Source organism: Haliotis cracherodii, unplaced genomic scaffold (genome assembly GCF_022045235.1).
Source record: "Haliotis cracherodii isolate W230 unplaced genomic scaffold, xgHalCrac1.p SCAF_5, whole genome shotgun sequence".
Lineage (NCBI taxonomy): Eukaryota > Metazoa > Mollusca > Gastropoda > Lepetellida > Haliotidae > Haliotis > Haliotis cracherodii.
This window is the reverse complement of record NW_027266308.1, coordinates 28,050,037-28,076,993: the sequence shown is the minus strand read 5'-3', so window position 1 is coordinate 28,076,993 and position 26,957 is coordinate 28,050,037. Positions and strand designations below refer to the sequence as shown.

At 40.2% G+C, this 26,957-nt stretch overlaps 1 protein-coding gene across 1 annotated transcript; it reads left to right on the top strand.

Annotated features, from left to right (window-relative positions):
* Positions 1 to 551: 551 nt before the first annotated feature.
* On the top strand, positions 552 to 25,198 carry LOC139444136 (uncharacterized). Its single transcript, XM_071225038.1, has 8 exons — positions 552 to 654; positions 11,392 to 12,225; positions 13,257 to 13,384; positions 14,710 to 14,903; positions 17,059 to 17,312; positions 18,923 to 19,111; positions 20,229 to 20,334; positions 20,767 to 25,198. Exons 2-8 carry the CDS (start codon positions 11,418 to 11,420, stop codon positions 20,888 to 20,890), a joined length of 1,803 nt encoding a protein of 600 aa, XP_071081139.1. The 5' UTR covers positions 552 to 654; positions 11,392 to 11,417; the 3' UTR covers positions 20,891 to 25,198.
* The last annotated feature ends 1,759 nt before the right edge of the window (positions 25,199 to 26,957 follow it).

The following is a 26,957-nucleotide window of genomic DNA, read 5'->3' as shown; positions in this document are numbered from 1 at the left end:
AGTTTTAAACAGTGTTTTAGTGATAAAGAAACAGTTTGTATTCCAAGGCGTGAAGGAGGCCTTAAATATTATCCATGTCTCGTTATTGCCCATTTATGCATGTGGTCGTAAAATATATTTGACACTGAAATTAAATAACATATCTTAACTGATTTATACCACTGTGTATATAAATTGGAAATATTAATTGTTGCTCTTTTTTTATATATGTAATGAATATTTTCTACAATTATAGTATGAAACCAAAATTTGTCCCCATCCCTTACGAGGAATATCAATATAACATGTGTGATGTTACAGAGTATCCTAACTTTTTATATTATCTATTAACCACAGGGAACTTACTCACTAGGCTAGTTCCACATATCGTATGCGCAAGCTAGCTCATGCAACCGGGTACCTTCTGTGTTCTGTGTGCACCCGGGTGCTGTTTGATTTCGGGTAGACAGGATCCCAGTCAAGAAATAGCATTTGTTTGGCAGGTGCGTGTCGGATGAAAGCGAGCATTTGATTGGATGACCGTGTAACCCCTGACCCAGCAGGATGTTTTGTTAGACCGTGGAGGTTGTGTTTGTCGTGTCACTTCAAGGGGACAATTGTCCATAATACGCGAACGACAGTTTAAGATTTGTTTGCACACAACATTTAAATAAGGTGAGTGTTGATTGATATAACTTAAAATTATACATAACAAAGGTATAACAGGTTTATAAGCCCGAAACACGGAAATGATTACGTCAATTTCCTTATAGTAGGTCCACGCTATACATATGTTTATGTAGCCATTGCGACTCGAATATGAAGGCCTAGAGAAGCAATCTACGAACGTTATGTACAAATACTAAACGAAATACGTACGGCATATCGTATGTTGACCTCGATAAGAATTAGGAGCATGACATTTTAAAATATACTTATTTCACACTGTTTGAACATGTATTATTCATTAATTGAATTTTGAACATAGAATCGGAATCTTCGGTATTATGCAAATATGTTTATAAAAAAACCCAGGCCTTTGGAAATCTTTTTAAAAATTAATTGTTTCATGTGTGACCAGCTGATGATATGCCATGTTTATGTTCTTTATCAATATGATCTAATAGGGGTGGTGGGGCAGCCTAGTGGTAAAAGTGTTAGCTCACAGTCATAACGGTAAAGACCTGTGGTAAAGACATGGGTACAATGTGTGAATTTCTGACGTTCCTCACCATGATATTGCAGGAAGATTGCTTAAAGTGACGTAAAACCATACTCACTCCCTGACATCTAATAATAGTTCTGATCATCACTTCTGTTGCAAGAGGTCACTAACAGGACCAGGTGGTCAGACTCGCTGATTTGGTTCATGCATGTCATTGTATACCAGTTGCGAGATCGATGCTCATGATGTCAATCACTGGATTGTCTGGTCCAGACTTGATTATTTGGAGTGGATGAAAATACTTTCATTTTCACCACTAATTTTCCCTTCTAATTTGTGTGCGACTGTCACGATCCACTTATGCATCGGTGCATGTATAGGGACGTCCCACTGCTAATGATTACGGTATCATGTATCATCATAATGTGAACAACATAGATAATTCTAACTTTGATGACATACCTTTGACCTCCTTCAGCTCAGCAACAATATGATCAAATTTCAAAATGTTCATAATTCACATACATGTCTAAACAAGCTAGCTTGTGTACCCTGTGTTAAACTGAACTCAATTGTATACAATTTTGGTATTCAAATCTTAAGTTGTAATTTAGAACGTTATGTTCATTGGACAACTAACTAGTGATAGTAGCATGACCAAGATTGATTGTTGATTTTTCAACTTTAAGCATGGTATATGCATGTCCATAAAATGTAATAAAATCAAATGTAGCAGAAAAGTTATTTGATACCAAATTTTGATGATGTATTTTTAGATGTTAATTATCCTGGTAAGCATGGTAAGGAAACTAGTCAATTTGAAATAATAGAAACCAGTACACAACAGTGTTAATAACAATTATTGCATACTCAAATACCAAAAAAAGAAAAACAATCTAATATAATTTTTTTATGTAAAGTTTCAATGATATACAGCTTTTCCATTGGAGAAGAGGTTGACCACATGACCGGGAAATTGACGTTTATACATGTAATGTATGACACAATTTGACGTTCATACATGGCCATGAGACCATGTTCTTGAAATGATGTAAACACTGACAGACTTCTTCAACTTTCCTAGGGGAACCCCTGGGAATTTCCAAACATGAATACATACAGAAGCGTTGTTTCTGGTATTTAGACCCTTTAATCTTGAACTCAGCGTTCTAGCATACATTGAGAAGTCTCAAGCTCCAACGATCATACAGTTTGGCCCCCACCCTCTGAAGGTTCAAACTCCAATGAACTCACTCAAAGTGAATGTTAATTCTTAAATAAGTGTCAGCGACTTAATCACACAAAAAACGAACAAAGTTAATAATGTGACCAGATAATGATTCACTGGGCATCCAAGCGGTAAAATGTTCATTCTCCTCATGGTTACAGTGTGGCCAGGGGTTTCTCTTGGACTCCAAGCTAGGTGCCTTTGGCGGGCAAATTGGGAAAAGTGGTGACTTATTGGATTTATTTAATGTCCTTAAATCCTGAGGAACTCAGAAATTTTTATTTCAAATTTCTGATGCAAGCTTGGAGCCGAATATAAGCCTCTGACCAGTTCTCTATAAATCCATGTGTAGGATGGCCATTTTTAAAGTCCCTCACCTGATACTGCTTTGAATATTGTAAAAGCAACCTGAAGCCCTACACTCACACAGAACATTCATACAGTGTTAGATAAAAAAATATTGCTAATCATCTGTTTCTGCTATCTAGTGTCTGTCACAGTCCTTATATCTCAAAAGCATATCTTTTTATGTGCGTTGTGAACTGTTGAACTGTCCATGAAATTGCTTGACTGATTAACATCCTGTGATAAGCGTGTGAACTCGGATTTTACACTGACATTGACAAATGATTTGTTTGTTTGGTTGTTGTTTAACCATGTTAACGCCGCACTCAGCTATATGACTGCGGTCTGTAAATAATCGAGTCTGGGCCAGACAACCCAGTTCTTGGGATCATGAGCATTAATCCACCCAATTGGGATACGATGACATGCATCAACCAAGCCAGCGAGCCTGACCACCCGATCCCGTCAGTCACCTCTTACGACAAGCATAGTCGCCTTTTACGGCAAGCATTGGTTGCTGAAGACCTGTTCTACCCCGGATCTTCATGGTTCCATTGACAAATGAATGATTGCTGAATATGACATTGACATGTGAACAAAAGAGGTACTATGACCTTGACATAACCCATGAAGATCCGGGTGAAAATTGGTCTTTAGCAACTCAAACTTGTCATCAGCGGTGACTAACGGGATCTGATAGTCAGACAGGCAGACTTGGTTGATGCATGTCATCATATCCCTGATCCATTGATCAATGCTCATGATGTCAATCACTGGATTGCCTGGACGAGACTTGATTATTTACAGACTGCTGGAATATAGCTGGACTATTGCTGAGTGTGGTGTTAAACAACAAACAAACCATGATTGTTTCTTCAAAATTGTCAACAGTATAAATTATTTGTATCCATGCTCATTTTGTTTGCCTTAACACTGCCTTTAGGACGCAATAGTTTGCACCCTGTCAAACCCTGCTATACTCCATGATCGTGATACTCAAACATGTCAAAATTTGAATTTTATTCCACATGTATGAAATGTCTGGATGACAGATGCGTGAAAGTAATAGACAAAAGGAGGTATTACAGGATCTGTGATATGTCAGACCGCCTCCGTGGTCTAGTGGTAAAGCGTCCGCCCGGAGAGCGGAAGGTCCGGGGTTTGATCCCCGGCCGCATCATACCAAAAGACGTTAAAAGATGGCACTTGTTGTTACCCTGTCTGGCGCTCGGCCGCGTCATACCAAAAGAGGTTAAAAGATGGTACTTGTTGTTACCCTATCTGGCGCTGGGCATCAAGGGGCTAAAACGAGGACTGGTCGGCTCGAAGTCAGTATACAGTGTCTGAGTGGGGAATTCATGTTATTCTGCGGCATGGTTTTAGTCTGGACCAGTACAAGCAGCCACACAAACACAGGTTCATGCACATCTCCATATAAGTGCAATAATTTTGGACGCAATATTTAACCCCATTTCACCTCACCACCTCACTGAACTAACATTTAGCCCAGAAATAAAGTTATCTTATTTGAAAATGTACATCTACAATATATACAAACTACAATATATATAAACTACAATCCAAATGGAGCCCAGAACAATGCTGAATTCCTTGGCTAGATCTGAGGCAATGTAGACTTGAGTTGGATTTATTTGTTAAATTATTGTGTAGGGTCTGTGAGACTACATGTCATCTACACTAGATGTACCTAAGGGTCCGTCCCTTGTAACAGGATGTATACTATGCAGGATGCTGCTGTTCATTTAAAGGTTAGATGTCTGCATGGTCTGAGTGCCAGCTGAGCGGGTTTTTATCGATACACTAGACAATACTCCTGTCTCACTCACACATCAAATGAACGTTGTGTTGACGTGTGTTTTGTATACATATAAATCAGGGCCCCGTTCCACAGAGCGATCTTAGTGCTACGTTGGTCGTAAGCCTATGACAAAGTGTGGGAGTTACGACCAACTTAGCATTAAGATCGCTTTGTGGAACGGGGCCCAGGTGTTATTAGCAGTAACTGTTACAATTTTGTGTCATGCATATCATTGTCATGTTTATTTCCTGACCTAATACTACAACCATACAACTCCAAAATCATTCGCAATTAAACTTTCAACTTTTTTTAGTTATAATCATGGTAATTAATCACCTGCATTTTATGTAGTCTGGAGCCACTGCAATCTTTTTATCATGTTTGTTTGAACAAGCACTTCTCTGAAGTAAGTATGTAAAATTAGGTTAATGCAGTGCTTTGAACTTGTATTGCATATGGAATTAGGTGCTTTACAACCATTATGTTATTATTCTGATGATATAAAATTATTAAACATCTTGAAAGATGGGGTCCCATTCTGTAACTCCTGTATAACAAGATAGACATGGTAGATGGGGTCCCATTCTGTAACTCCTGTATAACAAGATAGACATGGTAGATGGGGTCCCATTCTGTAACTCCTGTATAACAAGGTAGACATGGTAGATTGGGCCCCATTCTGTAACTCCTGTATAACAAGGTAGACATGGTAGATGGGGCCCCATTCTGTAACTCCTGTATAACAAGGTAGACATGGTAGATGGGGCCCCATTCTGTAACTCCTTTATATCAAGGTAGACATGGTAGATGGGGTCCCATTCTGTAACTCCTGTATAACAAGATAGACATGGTAGATGGGGTCCCATTCTGTAACTCCTGTATAACAAGGTAGACATGGTAGATTGGGCCCCATTCTGTAATTCCTGTATAAGGTAGACATGGTAGATGGGGTCCCATTCTGTAACTCCTGTATAACAAGGTAGACATGGTAGATTGGGCCCCATTCAGTAACTCCTGTATAACAAGGTAGACAAGGTAGATTGGGCCCCATTCTGTAATTCCTGTATAAGGTAGACATGGGAGATGGGGCCCCATTCTGTAACTCCTGTATAACAAGGTAGACATGGTAGATTGGGCCCCATTCTGTAACTCCTGTATAACAAGGTAGACATGGTAGATTGGGCCCCATTCTGTAACTCCTGTATAACAAGGTAGACATGGTAGATTGGGCCCCATTCTGTAACTCCTGTATATCAAGGTAGACATGGTAGATAGGGCCCCATTCTGTAACTCCTGTATAACAAGATAGACATGGTAGATTGGGCCCCATTCTGTAACTCCTGTATAACAAGATAGACATGGTAGATGGGGTCCCATTCTGTAACTCCTTTATATCAAGGTAGACATGGTAGATTGGGCCCCATTCTGTAACTCCTGTATTACAAGGTAGATATGGTAGATGGGGTCCCATTCTGTAACTCCTTTATAACAAGGTAGACATGGTAGATGGGGCCCCATTCTGTAACTCCTGTATAAGGTAGACATGGTAGATTGGGCCCCATTCTGTAACTCCTTTATATCAAGGTAGACATGGTAGATTGGGCCCCATTCTGTAACTCCTGTATAACAAGATAGACATGGTAGATGGGGTCCCATTCTGTAACTCCTGTATATCAAGGTAGACATGGTAGATTGTGCCCCATTCTGTAACTCCTGTATAACAAGGTAGACATGGTAGATTGGGCCCCATTCTGTAACTCCTGTATAACAAGATAGACATGGTAGATGGGGTCCCATTCTGTAACTCCTTTATATCAAGGTAGACATGGTAGATTGGGCCCCATTCTGTAACTCCTGTATAACAAGATAGACATGGTAGATGGGGCCCCATTCTGTAGTTCCTGTATAACAAGATAGACATGGTAGATTGGGCCCCATTCTGTAACTCCTGTATAACAAGGTAGACATGGTAGATGGGGTCCCATTCTCTAACTCCTGTATAACAAGGTAGACATGGTAGATTGGGCCCCATTCTGTAACTCCTTTATATCAAGGTAGACATGGTAGATGGGGTTCCATTCTGTAACTCCTGTATAACAAGGTAGACATGGTAGATTGGGCCCCATTCTGTAACTCCTGTATAACAAGATAGACATGGTAGATGGGGCCCCATTCTGTAGTTCCTGTATAACAAGATAGACATGGTAGATTGGGCCCCATTCTGTAACTCCTGTACAACAAGGTAGACATGGTAGATGGGGTCCCATTCTCTAACTCCTGTATAACAAGGTAGACATGGTAGATTGGGCCCCATTCTGTAACTCCTTTATATCAAGGTAGACATGGTAGATGGGGTTCCATTCTCTAACTCCTGTATAACAAGGTAGACATGGTAGATGGGGTCCCATTCTCTAACTCCTGTATAACAAGGTAGACATGGTAGATTGGGCCCCATTCTGTAACTCCTTTATATCAAGGTAGACATGGTAGATGGGGTTCCATTCTGTAACTCCTGTATAACAAGGTAGACATGGTAGATTGGGCCCCATTCTGTAACTCCTGTATAACAAGATAGACATGGTAGATGGGGCCCCATTCTGTAGTTCCTGTATAACAAGATAGACATGGTAGATTGGGCCCCATTCTGTAACTCCTGTACAACAAGGTAGACATGGTAGATGGGGTCCCATTCTCTAACTCCTGTATAACAAGGTAGACATGGTAGATTGGGCCCCATTCTGTAACTCCTGTATATCAAGGTAGACATGGTAGATAGGGCCCCATTCTGTAACTCCTGTATAACAAGATAGACATGGTAGATTGGGCCCCATTCTGTAACTCCTGTATAACAAGATAGACATGGTAGATGGGGTCCCATTCTGTAACTCCTTTATATCAAGGTAGACATGGTAGATTGGGCCCCATTCTGTAACTCCTGTATTACAAGGTAGATATGGTAGATGGGGTCCCATTCTGTAACTCCTTTATAACAAGGTAGACATGGTAGATGGGGCCCCATTCTGTAACTCCTGTATAAGGTAGACATGGTAGATTGGGCCCCATTCTGTAACTCCTTTATATCAAGGTAGACATGGTAGATTGGGCCCCATTCTGTAACTCCTGTATAACAAGATAGACATGGTAGATGGGGTCCCATTCTGTAACTCCTGTATATCAAGGTAGACATGGTAGATTGTGCCCCATTCTGTAACTCCTGTATAACAAGGTAGACATGGTAGATTGGGCCCCATTCTGTAACTCCTGTATAACAAGATAGACATGGTAGATGGGGTCCCATTCTGTAACTCCTTTATATCAAGGTAGACATGGTAGATTGGGCCCCATTCTGTAACTCCTGTATAACAAGATAGACATGGTAGATGGGGCCCCATTCTGTAGTTCCTGTATAACAAGATAGACATGGTAGATTGGGCCCCATTCTGTAACTCCTGTATAACAAGGTAGACATGGTAGATGGGGTCCCATTCTCTAACTCCTGTATAACAAGGTAGACATGGTAGATTGGGCCCCATTCTGTAACTCCTTTATATCAAGGTAGACATGGTAGATGGGGTTCCATTCTGTAACTCCTGTATAACAAGGTAGACATGGTAGATTGGGCCCCATTCTGTAACTCCTGTATAACAAGATAGACATGGTAGATGGGGCCCCATTCTGTAGTTCCTGTATAACAAGATAGACATGGTAGATTGGGCCCCATTCTGTAACTCCTGTACAACAAGGTAGACATGGTAGATGGGGTCCCATTCTCTAACTCCTGTATAACAAGGTAGACATGGTAGATTGGGCCCCATTCTGTAACTCCTTTATATCAAGGTAGACATGGTAGATGGGGTTCCATTCTCTAACTCCTGTATAACAAGGTAGACATGGTAGATGGGGTCCCATTCTCTAACTCCTGTATAACAAGGTAGACATGGTAGATTGGGCCCCATTCTGTAACTCCTTTATATCAAGGTAGACATGGTAGATGGGGTTCCATTCTGTAACTCCTGTATAACAAGGTAGACATGGTAGATTGGGCCCCATTCTGTAACTCCTGTATAACAAGATAGACATGGTAGATGGGGCCCCATTCTGTAGTTCCTGTATAACAAGATAGACATGGTAGATTGGGCCCCATTCTGTAACTCCTGTACAACAAGGTAGACATGGTAGATGGGGTCCCATTCTCTAACTCCTGTATAACAAGGTAGACATGGTAGATTGGGCCCCATTCTGTAACTCCTTTATATCAAGGTAGACATGGTAGATGGGGCCCCATTCTGTAACTCCTGTATAACAAGGTAGACATGGTAGATGGGGTCCCATTCTGTAACTCCTGTATAACAAGGTAGACATGGTAGATAGGGCCCCATTCTGTAACTCCTGTATATCAAGGTAGACATGGTAGATAGGGCCCCATTCTGTAACTCCTGTATAACAAGGTAGACATGGTAGATGGGGCCCCATTCTGTAACTCCTTTATATCAAGATAGACATGGTAGATGGGGTCCCTTTCTGTAACTCCTTTATATCAAGATAGACATGGTAGATTGGGCCCCATTCTGTAGTTCCTGTATAACAAGGTAGACATGGTAGATTGGGCCCCATTCTGTAACTCCTGTATTACAAGGTAGACATGGTAGATAGGGCCCCATTTTGTAACTCCTGTATATCAAGGTAGACATGGTAGATAGGGCCCCATTCTGTAACTCCTGTATAACAAGGTAGACATGGTAGATGGGGCCCCATTCTGTAACTCCTTTATATCAAGATAGACATGGTAGATGGGGTCCCTTTCTGTAACTCCTTTATATCAAGGTAGACATGGTAGATTGGGCCCCATTCTGTAACTCCTGTATAAGGTAGACATGGTAGATGGGGCCCCATTCTGTAACTCCTGTATAACAAGGTAGACATGGTAGATTGGGCCCCATTCTGTAACTCCTGTATAACAAGATAGACATGGTAGATGGGGCCCCATTCTGTAGTTCCTGTATAACAAGATAGACATGGTAGATTGGGCCCCATTCTGTAACTCCTGTACAACAAGGTAGACATGGTAGATGGGGTCCCATTCTCTAACTCCTGTATAACAAGGTAGACATGGTAGATTGGGCCCCATTCTGTAACTCCTTTATATCAAGGTAGACATGGTAGATGGGGTTCCATTCTGTAACTCCTGTATAACAAGGTAGACATGGTAGATGGGGTCCCATTCTGTAACTCCTGTATAACAAGGTAGACATGGTAGATAGGGCCCCATTCTGTAACTCCTGTATATCAAGGTAGACATGGTAGATAGGGCCCCATTCTGTAACTCCTGTATAACAAGGTAGACATGGTAGATGGGGCCCCATTCTGTAACTCCTTTATATCAAGATAGACATGGTAGATGGGGTCCCTTTCTGTAACTCCTTTATATCAAGATAGACATGGTAGATTGGGCCCCATTCTGTAGTTCCTGTATAACAAGGTAGACATGGTAGATTGGGCCCCATTCTGTAACTCCTGTATTACAAGGTAGACATGGTAGATAGGGCCCCATTTTGTAACTCCTGTATATCAAGGTAGACATGGTAGATAGGGCCCCATTCTGTAACTCCTGTATAACAAGGTAGACATGGTAGATGGGGCCCCATTCTGTAACTCCTTTATATCAAGATAGACATGGTAGATGGGGTCCCTTTCTGTAACTCCTTTATATCAAGGTAGACATGGTAGATTGGGCCCCATTCTGTAACTCCTGTATAAGGTAGACATGGTAGATGGGGCCCCATTCTGTAACTCCTGTATAACAAGGTAGACATGGTAGATGGGGTCCCATTCTGTAACTCCTGTATAACAAGGTAGACATGGTAGATTGGGCCCCATTCTGTAACTCCTTTATATCAAGATAGACATGGTAGATGGGGTCCCATTCTGTAATTCCTGTATAAGGTAGACATGGTAGATGGGGCCCCATTCTGTAACTCCTGTATAACAAGATAGACATGGCAGATTGGGCCCCATTCTGTAACTCCTGTATAACAAGGTAGACATGGTAGATGGGGCCCCATTCTGTAACTCCTGTATAACAAGATAGACATGGTAGATGGGGCCCCATTCTGTAACTCCTGTATAACAAGATAGACATGGCAGATTGGGCCCCATTCTGTAACTCCTTTATATCAAGGTAGACATGGTAGATGGGGTTCCATTCTTCACCTCCTCTGTGTCAAACATGGTAGATAGAAAGGTAGGGACATTGTATAGATATGCCTCAGCAAGAAGGACTTCATACATTTCTTTTGAAGTTCTTTTCAGCATACAGAAGTATTTTTAGCTCACCTGGTGATTGAGCCCATGGCACATGGCCTGTCTATCCACCTTGACATCTTCTCTGAAATGACAAAGCCTCTCGAGCCGAAACATTTTATGAATGATCGCAGCTACTGTCTCAAATTTGCTTACAAACTTCTGATTCAAATTTGAACTTTAAATCTTGACATCATACTTTTTGTCTCTAATGCCATCATTTCTGCAAAATCATAACAAAATTTGTAATTCTGCAAATATACATGGTATAATGATGTACAGAAGACATATAATGCGTGTATTGCCATATGTTAAATTTTTATCAAGTTATGTCCTTTGACCTTCAAGTACCCTTATAGACTTTTTAGACATGGTCACCATTATTTTTTATAATTTAGGCAAGTTTCAAAGCCTGTCACTCTAATTATTCTCTTATTTATTTGAGTCCAGTTTGATGCAGTGAGCTGAGCTCATCATATTGGTCTGTCCCTAAGGACTGGCAATTTCCTATATCTTAAATAATTGAAAATATATTCAAATGTATCTTTGTTTCAGGAGCCAACATAGAGACATTTTTCAGCATGGCTTGTAGAGGCTGGTTGTTGGTAGTGGGAATTAGTTGTTTTATCCTTGCTGCCCAGGGGAATAGTACTTCAACAGTGTTCACCACAACACCAACACCAACGTCAACGTCAACATCAACTACAGCAGCTACACAGACACAAGCACCAGTGTCCACAGCATCACCCAGATTAATGACAACAGGACCAGCATCAACCTCACCAGGATCAAGATCACCATCGCCAACAACAGCAACAGCACCAGTAACAGCAACAACACCAACAACAACACCAACAAAACCACCCACAACAACAGCACCAGCATCAACAACAACACAACCACCGCCACCAAAAACAACAACGCCAACAACAGCAACAGCAACAACAACACCAACAAAACCACCCACAACAACATCACCAACAACAACAACACCATCAACACTAAAAACAACAACGCCAGCAACAGCAGCACCAACAGCACCAACAACATCCCCCAGCAGTACCACAGCAATCACCTCCACTACCAGTGGTACCACCCTGTCACCAAGTAGCAACACAAAATCCTCAGCACAGGCATCTATCACCAGTAGCACTGAACCCACATCCTCAGAAAGTCCAACATCTACAGAAGCATCCTCTGCCACAGCCGAAACTTCTACTCCTTCCTCCACGGTTAGCACAGCATCGTCTGTCACTACAACAGTACAACCTACTACTACTTCATTAGCAGCTACGTCTACTTCACCACCGAAGACCATTCTACTTATCAATAACTTTACCTACAGTGGCCTTTTCTCAAATGGTACAAACTTTACTGTAGAAATTAAACGTAAGTATTTTTTCATATATCCAAGCAAACAGTTTTCAAACCATGTATTCACTAGCAATGCTGACATGATATGACCATGGTGACTTTAGCTACAGTCACACGTTAGCGGGTGTATTCTGGTAGTAACTGCGGTTACAGCTCCTGGAATAGAATTAAATATTTCCTAGTCAACTGTTTGCAAACTATTGTATTCACTGACAATGCTGGCCATACTACAGAATAAAAAAAATTTGTTATGTAACCATGGTAACTTTAGCTTCAATCACACTTTAGAGGTTGTTACCTCTGTTACCATGGTTACAGCTCCTGGAATATTAGAAATGAATCACTACATCTCATGACTGGTGTAATGCCATAATTATTAAGACTATCCGGAGATAAAAAGAGAAAACACTTCATACAAATTGAAAATGTTTGCACAGTTTGAAAAGCACACAAGCCTGCGTCTAGAGAAGATAATCTTAATTTAACCAACAAGCAGCATATCCTGGCAGCAAAGGGACACTACTCTGCAGAGCAAGATTTATCTCTTTATACCACTGGGTCACTGGTGACAACGTAACGACATGGTTCCAACATACCTTACTTATGAAATACAAAAAATGAAAAAAATGTGATTCACTGTATTTATCCTGACTCATCATTATAACTTTAAATACATTTTCTTTTAAATTCATTGGTGTATTTTATTAATGGTACTATTTTTTGCTTCAAAATAGCAATTTGTGGGTCTGATTCCACTTACACAAAAGGATTTTAGAAACCTAGAATATATCTTTCAGCTCACTGTCACCATAGTTACTTGAGGGGCGGTCGGGTAGCCTAGTGGTTAAAGCGTTCCCTCGTCAGGCCGAAGACCCGGGTTCGATTCCTGACATGGGTACAATGTGTAAAGCCCTTTTGTGGTGTCCCCCACCATGATATTGCTGGAATATTGCGAAAAGCGGCGTAAAACTCACTCACTCATAGTTACTTGATACAATCTTTTGAAGTGTGCAAGAAGCTTTTAGTCATGTTTGTGTCTCTGTCAGGGCTGGAGGGAGACGCTGCCCCTAACATGACGGTGGTGGTGTCCGATCTGAAAATGAAGTGTGCTGATGTGGTCCAGGTAGATTCTGCTGCTTGGAACAACAGCCTGGCATTTAAAACAGCAACTTTGGTAAGTATTTCATTGTGGATTAGTTGGGTTACCTGATGAATTGTGGATTTGTTGGATAATTTGATGAATTGTGGACTAGTTGGGTTTACCTGTTGAATTTTTGATGAGTTGGGTTACCTTATGAATTTTGACTAGTTGGATTACCTTATGAATTTTGACGAGTTGGTTACCTGATGAATTTTGACGAGTTGGTTACCTGATGAATTTTGGATTAGTTGGGTTATATGATGAATTTTGGATCAGTTGGATTATCTGATGAATTGTTGACTACTTGAATTGTCTGAATTGTGGGCTTGTTGGCTTATCTGTTGAATTGTGGATCAGTTGGATTATCGGATGAATTGTAGATTAGTTGGATTATATGTTGAATTTTTAATTAGTTGGGTTACCTGATGAATTTTGGGTCAGTTGGATTATCTGATGAATTGTGGACTAGTTGGATTATCTGTTGGATTATCTGTTGAATTGTGGATCAGTTGGATTATCTGATGAACTGTAGATTAGTTGCATTATATGTTGAATTTTGAACAAGTTGGGTTACCTGATGCATTTTGGATCAGTTGGGTTATCTGATGAATTGTTGGCTCCTTGGATTGTCTGAATTGTGGGCTTGTTGGATTATCTGTTGAATTGTAGATTAGTTTGATCATCTGATGAATTATCTGTTGAATTGTGGACAACTAGATTATCTCTTGAATTTTGGATGAGTTGGATTTTCTGATGAATTTTGGATTAGTTGAATTATCAGATGAATTGTGGACTAGTTAGATTATCTGTTGAATTGTGCGATGTTTTAATTATCTGTTGAATTTTGGATTAGTTGGATTTTCTGATGAATTGAGGTTGCGGTCGGGAAGCCTAGTGGTTAAAGCGTTCGCTCGCCACACAGAAGATCCGGGTTCAATTCCCGACATGGATACAATGTGTGAAGCCCATTTCTGGTGTCCCCCGTCGTGATATTGCTAGAATATTGCTAAAAGCGGCGTAAAACCCTACTCACACACTCACTCACTCGCTCATTCACTGATGAATTGTGGACTAGAAGTTGGATTATGTGATGAATGTTGGGCTTGTTGGATTATCTGTTGAATTGCGGGATGTTTATATTATCTGTTAAATTTGGATTAGTTGGATTATCTGATGGATTGTGGATTAGTTGGATTAGGTGATGAAAGGTGGGCTAGTTGGATTATCTTGTGGAATGTGGATTAGTTGGAATATCTGATGAATGGTAGGCTAGTTGGATTATCTGATGAATTTTGGACTAGTTGGATTATCTCTTTGTCATTTATCTTGCGATATTGTGATCAAAGTTTACTTTTTAGACACAAGCAAACAGAAGAGCGGTGATTGTGTCCCTCTACACTGTTCAATGGACAAGCTGTACTGATGTAAACATGAGTGTTGTTCCAACAGATGCTACCATTGTCAGTCAAGACCCCGTCAACACAATGACGACCAGCATAAAATTTGTTACTGGTTATTTGTCAAGAATACTCGTCGCTCAAGTCAACAGAAGGTATGTTCATGTATTTATTGAAGTTGTAAATACAGTGATAACTCAAATACCTGATATAAACTAATGGTGATTCTGGGCAAGAGGTCCCCTGTACCCAGTGCTTGGTGTAATCCTGCTGGTGTCTGTTGTAATGTTGAAACTCTATGGTGATTCTATGGTGATTCTGGGCAAGAGGTCCCCTGTACCCAGTGCTTGGTGTAATCCTGCTGGTGTCTGTTGTAATGTTGAAACTCTATAGTGATTCTATGGTGATTCTATGGTGATTCTGGGCAAGAGGTCCCCTGTACCCAGTGCTTGGTGTAATCCTGCTGGTGTCTGTCCTAATGTTGAAACTCTATGGTGATTCTATGGTGATTCTGGGCAAGAGGTCCCCTGAACCCAGAGTTTGGTGTATTCCTGCTGGTGTCTGTTCTAATGTTGAAACTCTATGGTGATTCCGGGCAAGAGGTCCCCTGAACCCAGTGCTTGGTGTAATCCTGCTGGTGTCTGTTCTAATGTTGAAACTCTATGGTGATTCTGGGCAAGAGGTCCCCTGTACCCGGTGCTTGGTGTACTCCTGCTGGTGTCTGTTCTAATGTTGAAACTCTATGGTGATTCTATGGTGATTCTATGGTGATTCCGGGCAAGAGGTCCCCTGAACCCATAGCTTGGTGTAATCCTGCTGGTGTCTGTTCTAATGTTGAAACTCTATGGTGATTCCGGGCAAGAGGTCCCTTGAACCCAGTGCTTGGTGTAATCCTGCTGGTGTCTGTTCTAATGTTGAAACTCTATGGTGATTCTATGGTGATTCTGGGCAAGAGGTCCCCTGAACCCAGAGCTTGGTGTAATCCTGCTGGTGTCTGTTCTAATGTTGAAACTCTATGGTGATTCCGGGAAAGAGGTCCCCTGTACCCAGAGCTTGGTGTAATCCTGCTGGTGTCTGTTCTAGTGTTGAAACTCTATAGTGATTCTATGGTGATTCTATGGTGATTCTGGGCAAGAGGTCCCCTGTACCCAGAGCTTGGTGTAATCCTGCTGGTGTCTGTTCTAATGTTGAAACTCTATGGTGATTCTATGGTGATTCTTAGCAAGAGGTCCCCTGAACTCAGTGCTTGGTGTAATCCTGCTGGTGTCTGTTCTAATGTTGAAACTCTATGGTGATTCTATGGCGATTCTGGGCAAGAGGTCCTGCTGGTATCTGTGATTCCGGGCAAGAGGTCCTCTGTACCCGGTGCTTGGTGTAATCCTGCTGGTGTCTGTTCTAATGTTGAAACTCTATGGTGATTCTATGGCGATTCTGGGCAAGAGGTCCTGCTGGTATCTGTGATTCAGGGCAAGAGGTCCTCTGTACCCGGTGCTTGGTGTAATCCTGCTGGTGTCTGTTCTAATGTTGAAACTCTATGGTGATTCTATGGTGATTCTATGGTGATCCAGGGCAAGAGGTCCCCTGTACCCAGAGATTGGTGTAATCCTGCTGGTGTCTGTTCTAATGTTGAAACTCTATGGTGATTCTATGGTGATTCTATGGTGATTCTGGGCAAGAGGTCCCCTGAACCCAGTGCTTGGTGTAATCCTGCTGGTGTCTGTTCTAATGTTGAAACTCTATGGTGATTCTATGGTGATTCTATGGTGATTCTGGGCAAGAGGTCCCCTGTACCCAGAGCTTGGTGTAATCCTGCTGGTGTCTGTTCTAATGTTGAAACTCTATGGTGATTCTATGGTGATTCTGGGCAAGAGGTCCCCTGTACCCAGAGCTTGGTGTAATCCTGCTGGTGTCTGTTCTAATGTTGAAACTCTATGGTGATTCTGGGCAAGAGGTCCCCTGTACCCAGAGCTTGGTGTAATCCTGCTGGTGTCTGTTCTAATGTTGAAGGGGCGGTCGGGTAGCCTAGTGGTTAAAGCGTTCGCTCGTCACGCCAAAGACCCGGGTTCGATTCCAGACATGGGTACAATGTGTGAAGCCCATTTCTGGTGTCCCCCCGCCGTGATATTGCTGGAATATTGCTGGAATATTGCTAAAAGTGGCGTAAAACCATACTCACTCACTCACTCTAATGTTGAAACTCTAATAATAAACCAAGGAACAACAGGTATTTTGTGTATTTTTGTAAACTGTCTACCATCTTTGTAATTCTGGAGATCACAGCTGTATTTATAGGAACATTTGAATTTTCAGTATCCCACAGGGATCTCACTTATCAGTTGTTCGTTGTGACAACACACAAGGAGACCCTGGTTCCTTCATCATAGCGCTCTCCAAATTCAACCAGTCCAAATCATGTGACCCAGACGTTGTGATCAAAACGATCACCTTGAACTACACCTGTGACCAATGGGTGTATGAAAATACCACGAAGCTGATCAATTACTTTGTGAAGGAAGTTGGGTCGAGATGTCAGTGTGGCTTCTCCCCTGTCTATATGAAGAATGGTGAGTGGTTTAGTTGATTGTCACCCTTTGTTGACCAACCGTTTCCGGGGACTAGTGGATAGAGTGTCTACCCCGGCCGTGTCATACCAAAAGATGTGAAAAGATGATACTTGTTACCTTGCCTGGAGTTCGGCATTAAAGGGATAAAGCAAGAACAGGTCAGCTCATAGTCAGTATATTGGGTCTGAGTGGACATGTTAAACTGTGGCATGGTATTTCAATGGGCTAGCATTATAAAACCGGCATTAGTACAGACAAGGACAGACAGACGCACTCATGCAAACCAATTTAAGGTCCTGTAAGTGGTAAAAACGATTTGCATCACTTCGGGCTTTCTTCCCACATTAAGCTGACACGCCATGATATAACTGGAATAATGTTAAAAGCGGGATAAAACCCATATCACTCACTCACTCCCGTAGGCCCTGTTCAGATCTACGACTATCATAAGTCGATGTTGAAGGATGAGAGCTACGATTGTGGAACGGGGCCCTGAACCTAAAACAAACAACACACGTGAAAATATACATGACAATCGGGACCTTATAGTAGGTCTCTGACATCTGAGTGAGTGAGTGAGTATGGTTTTACGCCGCTTTTAGCAATATTCCAGCAATATCACGGGGGGGAACACCAGAAATGGGCTTCACACATTGTACCCATGTCGGGAATCGAACCCGGGTCTTCGGCGTGACGAGCGAACGCTTTAACCACTAGGCTACCCGACCGCCCTCTGACATCTGAACATTATTCTTATTTTTTATAGGTGTACCTAGCTTTGTGTACCTTTGTCTTATTCAGTTCAGCTCTTGAAATCCTGTGTGACTCATAATCCTCGTAATTTGCCACTTTTGTAAAACCCTTGAACATGGGTATACTGTGCACAGACCAAGGATCATTATCGGTGATTTGAACCAATGAACAGATCCTAATGTGGCAAAGGGATGCAACTCTGCACAGAGATTTGTGACAGTTGTCGCCTCCTGCCTCCTGATGTTAAGACAGATTAGACATATGCTAAGCATGGTCTAGATGCCTGGGATATATTTACTGAAAGCTTTGACAGTGAGGCGCAGACATAGACCTTACCGTCATGTACACAACTGCAGGTGTGTGGCCATAGTGGATAAATGAAGGTTAACATAACATAATAATAAACATTATATTTAGCAAGCCTTGGCCAATTCTATTTTTTTTAGAAGACCCAGAGGTCTACAAACACAGGTATTGAAACCAATTTACCTACCTTACTTGCTAAATTCTTCGTTTAAGTCTCCAATGTTGCCTACATTTGTGAATGTTCGATGCTGATTTTCAGTATCTTAGACTATTATTTTGATCATCAAAATAGACAAATTATCATAATAATTTGTCTATTTTGATCATCAAAATATACAAATTATCATAATAATTTATCTAGACAATTTAAGGGGGTTGCCATGTTTCTTTGTAGACACCGAAAGTAGTACCTACCTAACCTTTTTTTTTTCATACTTATCCATTACGACTCCAACAGATACCGTTTTTATCTGCTGGCTTCATCCTGCCTGGAAACGTAATTAATGAAGTCACTTTTATTATTTACCATTTTACCCTGTTTTATCTTCAAGCTACAGTGAACTGCACACACACTACTACCACCACCATAAGTTGGTCCATCGACAGGAGATTTGAGTCTGAGTACGACAGTGTTGTCAATGCTACAGACTGCATGGAGATCGCAACATCCGAAGAGCTGTGTCTTGCTCGCACATGTCACAACTGCAACAACTCCAAAAAGTGGGACCCTAAGCACAAGGGTAAGTCAGTGCCAATAGAAACTGTATGAGGACTAATGCAGATCGTTTTTCACACACAAGTGAAATCATATCATACTTATTTTTATACGAAAGTATGGCTTTAATTGCTGTTACCATGGTTACATTATGTCAGCCATGTAAACCTTCTCCCTTGTGTAAGTTATCAGTTATTCATTTAGGGATGGAGAGGAGCATGCAACTGTCACATGACTGACTCTATGAGAAGTATCTGGAGAGGTAATTACTGTAAACATAGTAAATATGTTTACAATATTTATATGATTTTGATATACCATAAACCTAGTGGTTAAATCGTGTGCTTGTCTCGCCAATGACATCTTCCCGAGGCAAGGGAGTTAGCTGACTATAAAAGTCCAGTTTCCACCCTTGCCGAACTAGGCTGGTATTATGGAGTTAAATATTGGCCGGACTAACGAGTCTATGCATATTCCAATCAAAATTTCGCACCAAAATTGAAATCCGGTTTGTAAACTGTTGTGCAGATTTTGGTCGATTGCAGGATTTGCAAAGCATGTGCACCGCCAATGCTTTGTCAACAGATATTTTCCAAATCTTTTTAATCAAGGTTCTCACGTGATTTGATGCCTTTAACGATGTAAGACCCGTTTTCTCTCAATATAGATCTTGATTGTCAATCAGATTGTCTTGACTGCCCCGCCGCCATTTTGTTTGAAGCAAATGTAAGTGATACGAGAGGTTGAATCTGATTGGTCCATAGGAGAGGCATAGAATGGACTTAACTCGTAATAGCCACTGGTGGCGCTACGACCGAGCCCAGGAATTCCAGCCTAGTTCGGCAAGGGTGGAAACTGGACTTTTAAAGTCAGTTAACTCTCTTGCCTTGGGAAGATGCGCCAGTACAGGCCAGGGTTCGATACCCCACATGAGTACAATGTGTGAAACTCATTTCTAGTATTCTCCGCTGTGATGTTGCTGGAATATTGCTAAGAGCAGCATAAAACCATACTCATTCACTCACTCAATTTGGCAGGGAGTGTCGTGTACGAAATAGTATTTAGAGATGTACAAGATATGCTTCTCGGAATAGGTTTAATATGTCTTAGTCCCTTCATGGTTGAAATAAATGTTCTTGCAGGTAACATAAGTGTGACAGTCGGCGTTGTGATTGCCTGCATCGTTGTTTTCCTCATCATTGTTGCCATAGTGATCCTGTACATCCGCAAGAAGCGCCGAGGAATATTGTAAGTTGATGTACAGGTTGTGAGCAGTAGACATGATAGATAATCAAAGTTTTATATCATGATATGATTATTGGAGTGTAATTTCCATCTTTTTTTCTAGATTCTTCGCAATATTAGGGAATTATTGGATGTAGCACTGATTAATGTCTGTTTTCTCTACAGTATGTGGCAACTTATGGGATCGGGTGGTCAGGGTTGATGCATGTCATCGTAGACCAATTGCATAGATTGATTCACATATCAAACACTGAATTCTCTGGTCCAGACTCGATTATTTACAGACCGCTGTCATATAGCTGGAATATGGTTGAATGCTGCGAAAAACAACCCAACAACAAACAGGTTTTTTTATTAATCATTATACCCCAAGTATTTAACACAAAGATGTTTTGCAAAGATGAAAAAAAACATTTATGATATCCTCTGTTCCAGGCAATTCCGTATGACCAGATTAGACGAGGATGACGATGACCTGATGATGTCTAACGACACGGATGACTTTGTAGGTGGTCAGGAAGCTAGTTTTAGCAACTCCAGCTACACACGCTTCAAGTAGTAACCACATCTCACAGAGCTGTCCTGGAACACTGGCTTGGTCATGGCCATCAAGGGAGATAACCCGAATGACACAATGTGGAATTGTGAACCATAGAGTTACAATCTCACTTGTATTTATCTATCAATCAATGTATGAATGTCTTGGCTTGACCTTTGTAATTTTGTATTTTGGTTGTATCCGAATTATTGTCGAAACAAATTTTTGTTATACAGAATGTATATGTTCAGCATATTCAGGGAATATGTTGATATTTCATAGGTGTTGTGATAATTCTCATCATGCCGTTGTCACACGATAGAACAATACTACTTAAAATGGTGATTAACATCTAAATTGTAGAACGTTTTAGTCGGTTTCTCTGTTCACAAACCAATACTACTTAAAACTGTGATTAACGTCTAAGTTGTAAAACGTTTTAGTCAGTTTCTCTCATTCTCACAAAAACAATACTACTTAAAACTGTGAACATTTAGATTGTAGAACAGTTTCTCAGTTTAGAGGTTTTGATAGTAATGTCCTTGTTTTTAAACCTGGAACTATGTGAGCTGGTTGTGTACGCAGCGATTACTGCACACAGGCAGCTGATTCTATAGAGCATAGCATGCCTTGGGGCAAATGTTTCACCCAATCAGCATGCTGATCATAAATTCTAAGATCTCTAAGGTTCAAGAAAGATTTTGATTGGGTAGTAGAGCTTCTCTGCAACATATCTGATGATTTGTTGATGATTCTTGAGTCTCACCTGCCTAATAGATGCTGGGTGTTTGGGGATTTTTAGAGACAAGGTCTGTAGGAACAAATGCCACAGGTCCTCCGTCCATCTGGTCATCTGTGTGATCATCAATATCAGGGTGTTTTCTATTCTAAAGTTTTTTTGGGATATAAAACATTTTGAATGGTAAAATAATGATCTGGTGGTATTGTATTTCTTGATGTTTAAAACATTTCCTGGAGAATACAGTTTGTCATGTTCATGACTCCTTCGTTGTCACTTACACTTTTGGCAGGTTGTAAATTTTGTTTTCATTTAATTTTATTTTATTGAAACTTTAACAAGCTACTGAAGGAAAGTGTTTTGGACAGGACGTGATATTTGCTGCTGGAGGAAGTACATTCAGTCATATCTCAGAATGATGGACCAAGAGGTTGTATGTGCAATGCATATGACTTTATCTTATCCTGACTCGTACACACGAGTATAAGTATGAGTCAGGATAAGTATAAATTATATTTTACTCTAAAAAATACATATTTTATCTCACAAGTATAAATGATATTTTTACTCTTTAAAAAAAAGCATTTTGTAATAAAATAACATTACTCTATTATTTTATAAATTATAATATTTCTGGTCAGCGTTCTTCCATGGTACATATTAGACATGTTGAACGAGGGGAAACTACATGTTTTACACTGACATTTTTATATGTACTCAAATTCATTAAAACAGATCTTAGCGCTCCCTGAAACTACTAAGATACTTGGGCACTAAGATCTGATTTTAATGACATTGCACATGTGCTTCAGTAGTCATGGTACTTGAAATGATAAACTGTATCAGAAAGGAGAAAGATTTATGGTAATTTTTGATCTCATGAGTCTTGAGAAAACTTCCATGTATCATATCGTCATGGTTATTCCTCCATAATGTGTATGGTTGAATTTCAATACTGTCCTATGCTCTAAGATGGCTATGACAACTAGGTGGTTTTTAGAGGTGTAACGATATGGTGGAGTCTTTGACAAGTTGATAGTTTTTCTTATTGCAAGTGAATCACAACCCTGAATCATTTGTTATTAAATTTCAGAGGTCAAAGATGGGATATTGTAGGGCTGAAACATATTGGTAGAGGGCACTGGGAATGTTATGCTATGTATGTCCAGCCATGAAGTACGAGAGAATCTGCTTAAGCTGGTGGTTGATAAGTTTTTGTTATTACAGTGTTCCCTCGTTAATGCGCCCTTCAATATAGCGCTTACTCGGTTATAGCGCGCGGTAAAGCATGGCTCCCAAAATTACTAACATTTTTTATTAACTCAGAGATCCTGTTAGGTAGGCAGAGCATGTATACTGTTTTGTTGGTCATCTACCACATACGACTCACCCTTCGTTAAACCAGCTGATCATCTATAACGCTCATCAATTAATTGGACCCCGAAAGGTAGCTTGTAGCGAGGGATCAAAGTATTCACATGATTTACACTAATATGACTTGTAATAAACTGCATTGTATGTGTTGCAATACAGGGCTCGTAAATCATTGTATTGTATCATGGCGCAGGGGCACGGGTGGACAGTCGTCTAAGGCGCTGCGATTCACTGTGCAGAGTTGCGTCCCTTGGGCACGCCAGAAACCTATGATTGTGGGTTCGAATCCCGGTTCGCCCCGATCATGTTTCTAGGTTTGTCAGCACCATACCCGTGCTCGTGGGTTTTAGCGAAGTGGTAAACGTCTGAGACCTACATCACTTCGGGCTTTCCTCCCACATCAAGCTGACACGCTGTGATATAACTGGAATAATGTTAAAAGCAGCGTTAAACCCAACTCACTCACTATCATGGCGCTCGTATCACGATACAAAACTGTGTCACCATATCGTTACACCACTAGTGTTTTTGAGGCTTGTTTCAACAATGTATGACAAATTTACACCTGATACAGTACACGACACACCAACCGAAGTGTCGATTCTTTTTAAATTGTGGTTCATTTTAAAAAATTAGTATTATGAAGTTTGTGTTAACACAAACTGATAGTTTCCTGGGCTAGAGTTACGTTTATGTCTATCCTTAACAAATTATCATTCTGATTTCATAATGCTTTGAGAAGAAACTAAACTTAGTCAGTTGTTGAAAGCAACAACCAACCCCTTGTCAGTTGAGCCAAAACGGCACAAATTAAATTGGACAGTACCATTGGTACGTATCATGACCCCAGTATTGATTCAGGAGGTAGGTTATCGTGACACCTCCAAATAGTAGGAGGGCTATTTGTTCGCATGTGTTTAAAAATATGATGAAAAATGTGTTGATGAAAAGTGTCTTCTGAAAACACTAAGGCAATATTATTTGTATATACTGTTTTGTAGAGTCCTGATTAGGGATGTATATAGGCTATTGTGATGTAAATAATATTGTCAGTGAGAGTAGATTACCGTCATTTTATATTTATTCTAATTGTTTTTTTCTGTTTATGAAAAATTATAAATTGACATCAGTAATAACTCCTTATTGCTGAAGCGCTGCTTAAATTGGAAGCAGCAAGTTTTTTAAAACTAGTTATTGATAGATCTCAAGGGCGGATCCAGCATTTTTAAATGGAGGGGTCCAAAATATCAAAATCCACTCTCAGATAATTTTACTGCCTACAACATACAACACATGGTTTTCAAAAGGGGGGGTCCGGAGTCAATTGACCTCTCCTCTGGATCCGCCTATGGATCTTGTATACATTCTACAGCTGATCAGTGCTTATATTTTATGTAAAATGCTCCGATAATATCATCAATATATTTTCTTCTTTTTTTTCTCTCTCTTTTTTTATATTTGATTTATTTGAGTTTCAACATTTCATTTAACTCTTCATATCTTTATGAATTTGTGGAATTAACTGTTCATTTGCTTAAATATTTGTGTTCCACTGGTATTTAAGTTCTTATTTGAAGCTTATAGGGGCCCAGTCTAAGGCGCCACAATTAACTGTGCAGAATTTTGTCCCTTAGTGGAATAGAGATCCTTTTATCATGTGTTCCCAGAATCCCAGAATTGCTCAGATTATGGTTCCAGGTTATGTTTAGCACCATATCCATGCTTGTGGGTTTCACCAAAAGTGGTGAAGTGTAAGACCTGCATCTCTTACACTTTGCTCCTCTTAAGCTGTGATGTGAAATAATGTTCAAAGTATCATAATGTACTCACTCACTCACTCATTCACTCATGAAAAGTTAAAAGATTTGCTATCTCTACTTTATTTTACCTTCTAGCTTCCAATGTCCTGTTCCACTTCTGTAAGACATGCCTACTTTTCATGACTACCTATGTTGTAGGCAGGTACAGAGCAACTTAGACTTCACTTCTTCTTTTTTTCTAAATTTTATGTTTGACATTGCCCTTGAACTATTAAATTGCTGATGTTGACAGCTTTTAGATTGATGTACAATGCTTAGTGCTCTCATATCATCTTCATGTAACATAGTAGCATCACCACTATAGTCCTCGCCACTTGAAATAGAATCACGAAATATCTCAATGATTAATATCTGCACGTGTACAGATTGCCCCAGTTCTCTGCTTACAGCCACCTGTACTGACTGCTAATTCTTGCCTGGATTGTGATCACATGATCAGAACTCAGTGATGACGTTTATCACTATCAAAATGGATATTTCTTGAAAAGTGCTCTTTGCAATTTTTGTCATTATTGTAAGTAATATTCCTGACCGGCGGAATGGCTTGTTGTCACTTACTAAGTATTAGCACTCATACAGCAATCTTCATTAATTAATCATCGTGATATTTCGTGATTCTATTTCAAGTTGCGAGGACTATAGCTACTGTTTCATCTGGAGGTAGATTTCCATAATGTAGCAAGGATCAATGCAATATTATTATTACCGACCACAGAAAATGTGTACTGTTTGTATTCTGTTGGTAAATCTGTCCCTGAAGTGGAGTAAGGAAGTGACTTTGTAATAGTCTTGGTGTGAGGGTGGGAGCTTTGTCAGACGCGAAATATGTCTTCAGTCTTTGTTTCAAAACATAAGAATTTATTTTCTCTGAAAGAAGAAGCTACACAATTTTAATCTGTTTTCCAACAATTTATTTTTTCAGGACATCCAGCCATCCACTATCTCCAGGGCCTGTGTTTCGGAAAACTCACACTAAACCCTGGATTCATTCCCTTGGTTCTCACAATCTCAGATTACCTGCCCTTGATTTTCATTAACATTTACAGACTAATCAAATGTTGAGGTGAGGAAAAAGGAAATGCCATCATTAATTTCAATGGACATGAAGACATCCTTTCAATCAGTATTTTTTAGGGCCTTTTTTTTGCTTGTCAGTCTGTTTTTCAATGTTGAATTTTTTGCAAACTCTATCGTAGTCAAAGGGACTAGCCACCATGTTGTTCATATCGCCAAGCCAACATTAAGGCTGGTCTGTAAACCTCATTCTGATTGGTAAGTTGGACTGAGTCGTGTAGCAGATCAAACTGGCTGATGAAAATCAGGGGCGGGTAATTTGAGGTAGCGAGAATCACAGGAATGGATCCAGGGGTTAGTATAGGTTTACTGAAATGCAGACCCTGGAGATATAGAGGATGGACATCAAGCATATCTCGTGAATATGTCCAGTTTTACAGTAACCAAAGCATTTGTTGAAGTACCCTTTTCAATGAATTCTTTGCTTTTTACATATTAAACACAAAACACTTAATCAAGTTTTATGCATTGCAATCACAGATACTGCAAGCAGTTTAAATGAAGAGAATTTCTGTCATGATGTAACAGACTATTGCACTCACCCACTCACTCACTCACCCACTCACTCACTGTAATTAAGTATGTTTTCTGTCCAGGGGATTATTCTTTCTTCAGTGTATTATATTGAATACCCAAATGTTTGATTCCTGTGTATAAACAGTGCCTGCCATGTTAAAAGAGTATGTGAGATGTGGAGATGTGAGCAAGCTCACACAAGTTATCCTGTACATATTAATGGTTTTCAATTAGTATTTAGCTGTTCATGATGTGATACTGTTGTTCATTCCATTGTTTAATTGTCATGATTCATGGAGTTGAAAATGTGACCAAATGTGCTATGTTGTTTTACTCTTCTTGAGTGTGCTGAGTTACCACTGAATAATTGATCCGTTGTGGTACTTATAATATCTTATGCTGTCAGATTACTGGTTTTTATTGTAGAGCAGTTCAGAATTACAAACTTAATTTGATATTTTTACATAATTTATGGGAACATAATATATTCCAGCCATTCATGACCAACTCGTGTTATTCCGAGACAAGCCGAATAGTGACTCGTGCCCCTCTAATGGCCATTTTT

Bases quoted from the DNA above. Each gene is read 5' to 3' on its own strand.
- LOC139444136 (XM_071225038.1), top strand. From the start codon at position 11,418: ATGGCTTGTAGAGGCTGGTTGTTGGTAGTGGGAATTAGTTGTTTTATC. The intron at 12,226-13,256 runs GTAAGTATTTTT...TGTCTCTGTCAG, and splicing joins CTTTACTGTAGAAATTAAAC to GGCTGGAGGGAGACGCTGCC. The intron at 19,112-20,228 runs GTAAGTCAGTGC...ATGTTCTTGCAG, and splicing joins GTGGGACCCTAAGCACAAGG to GTAACATAAGTGTGACAGTC.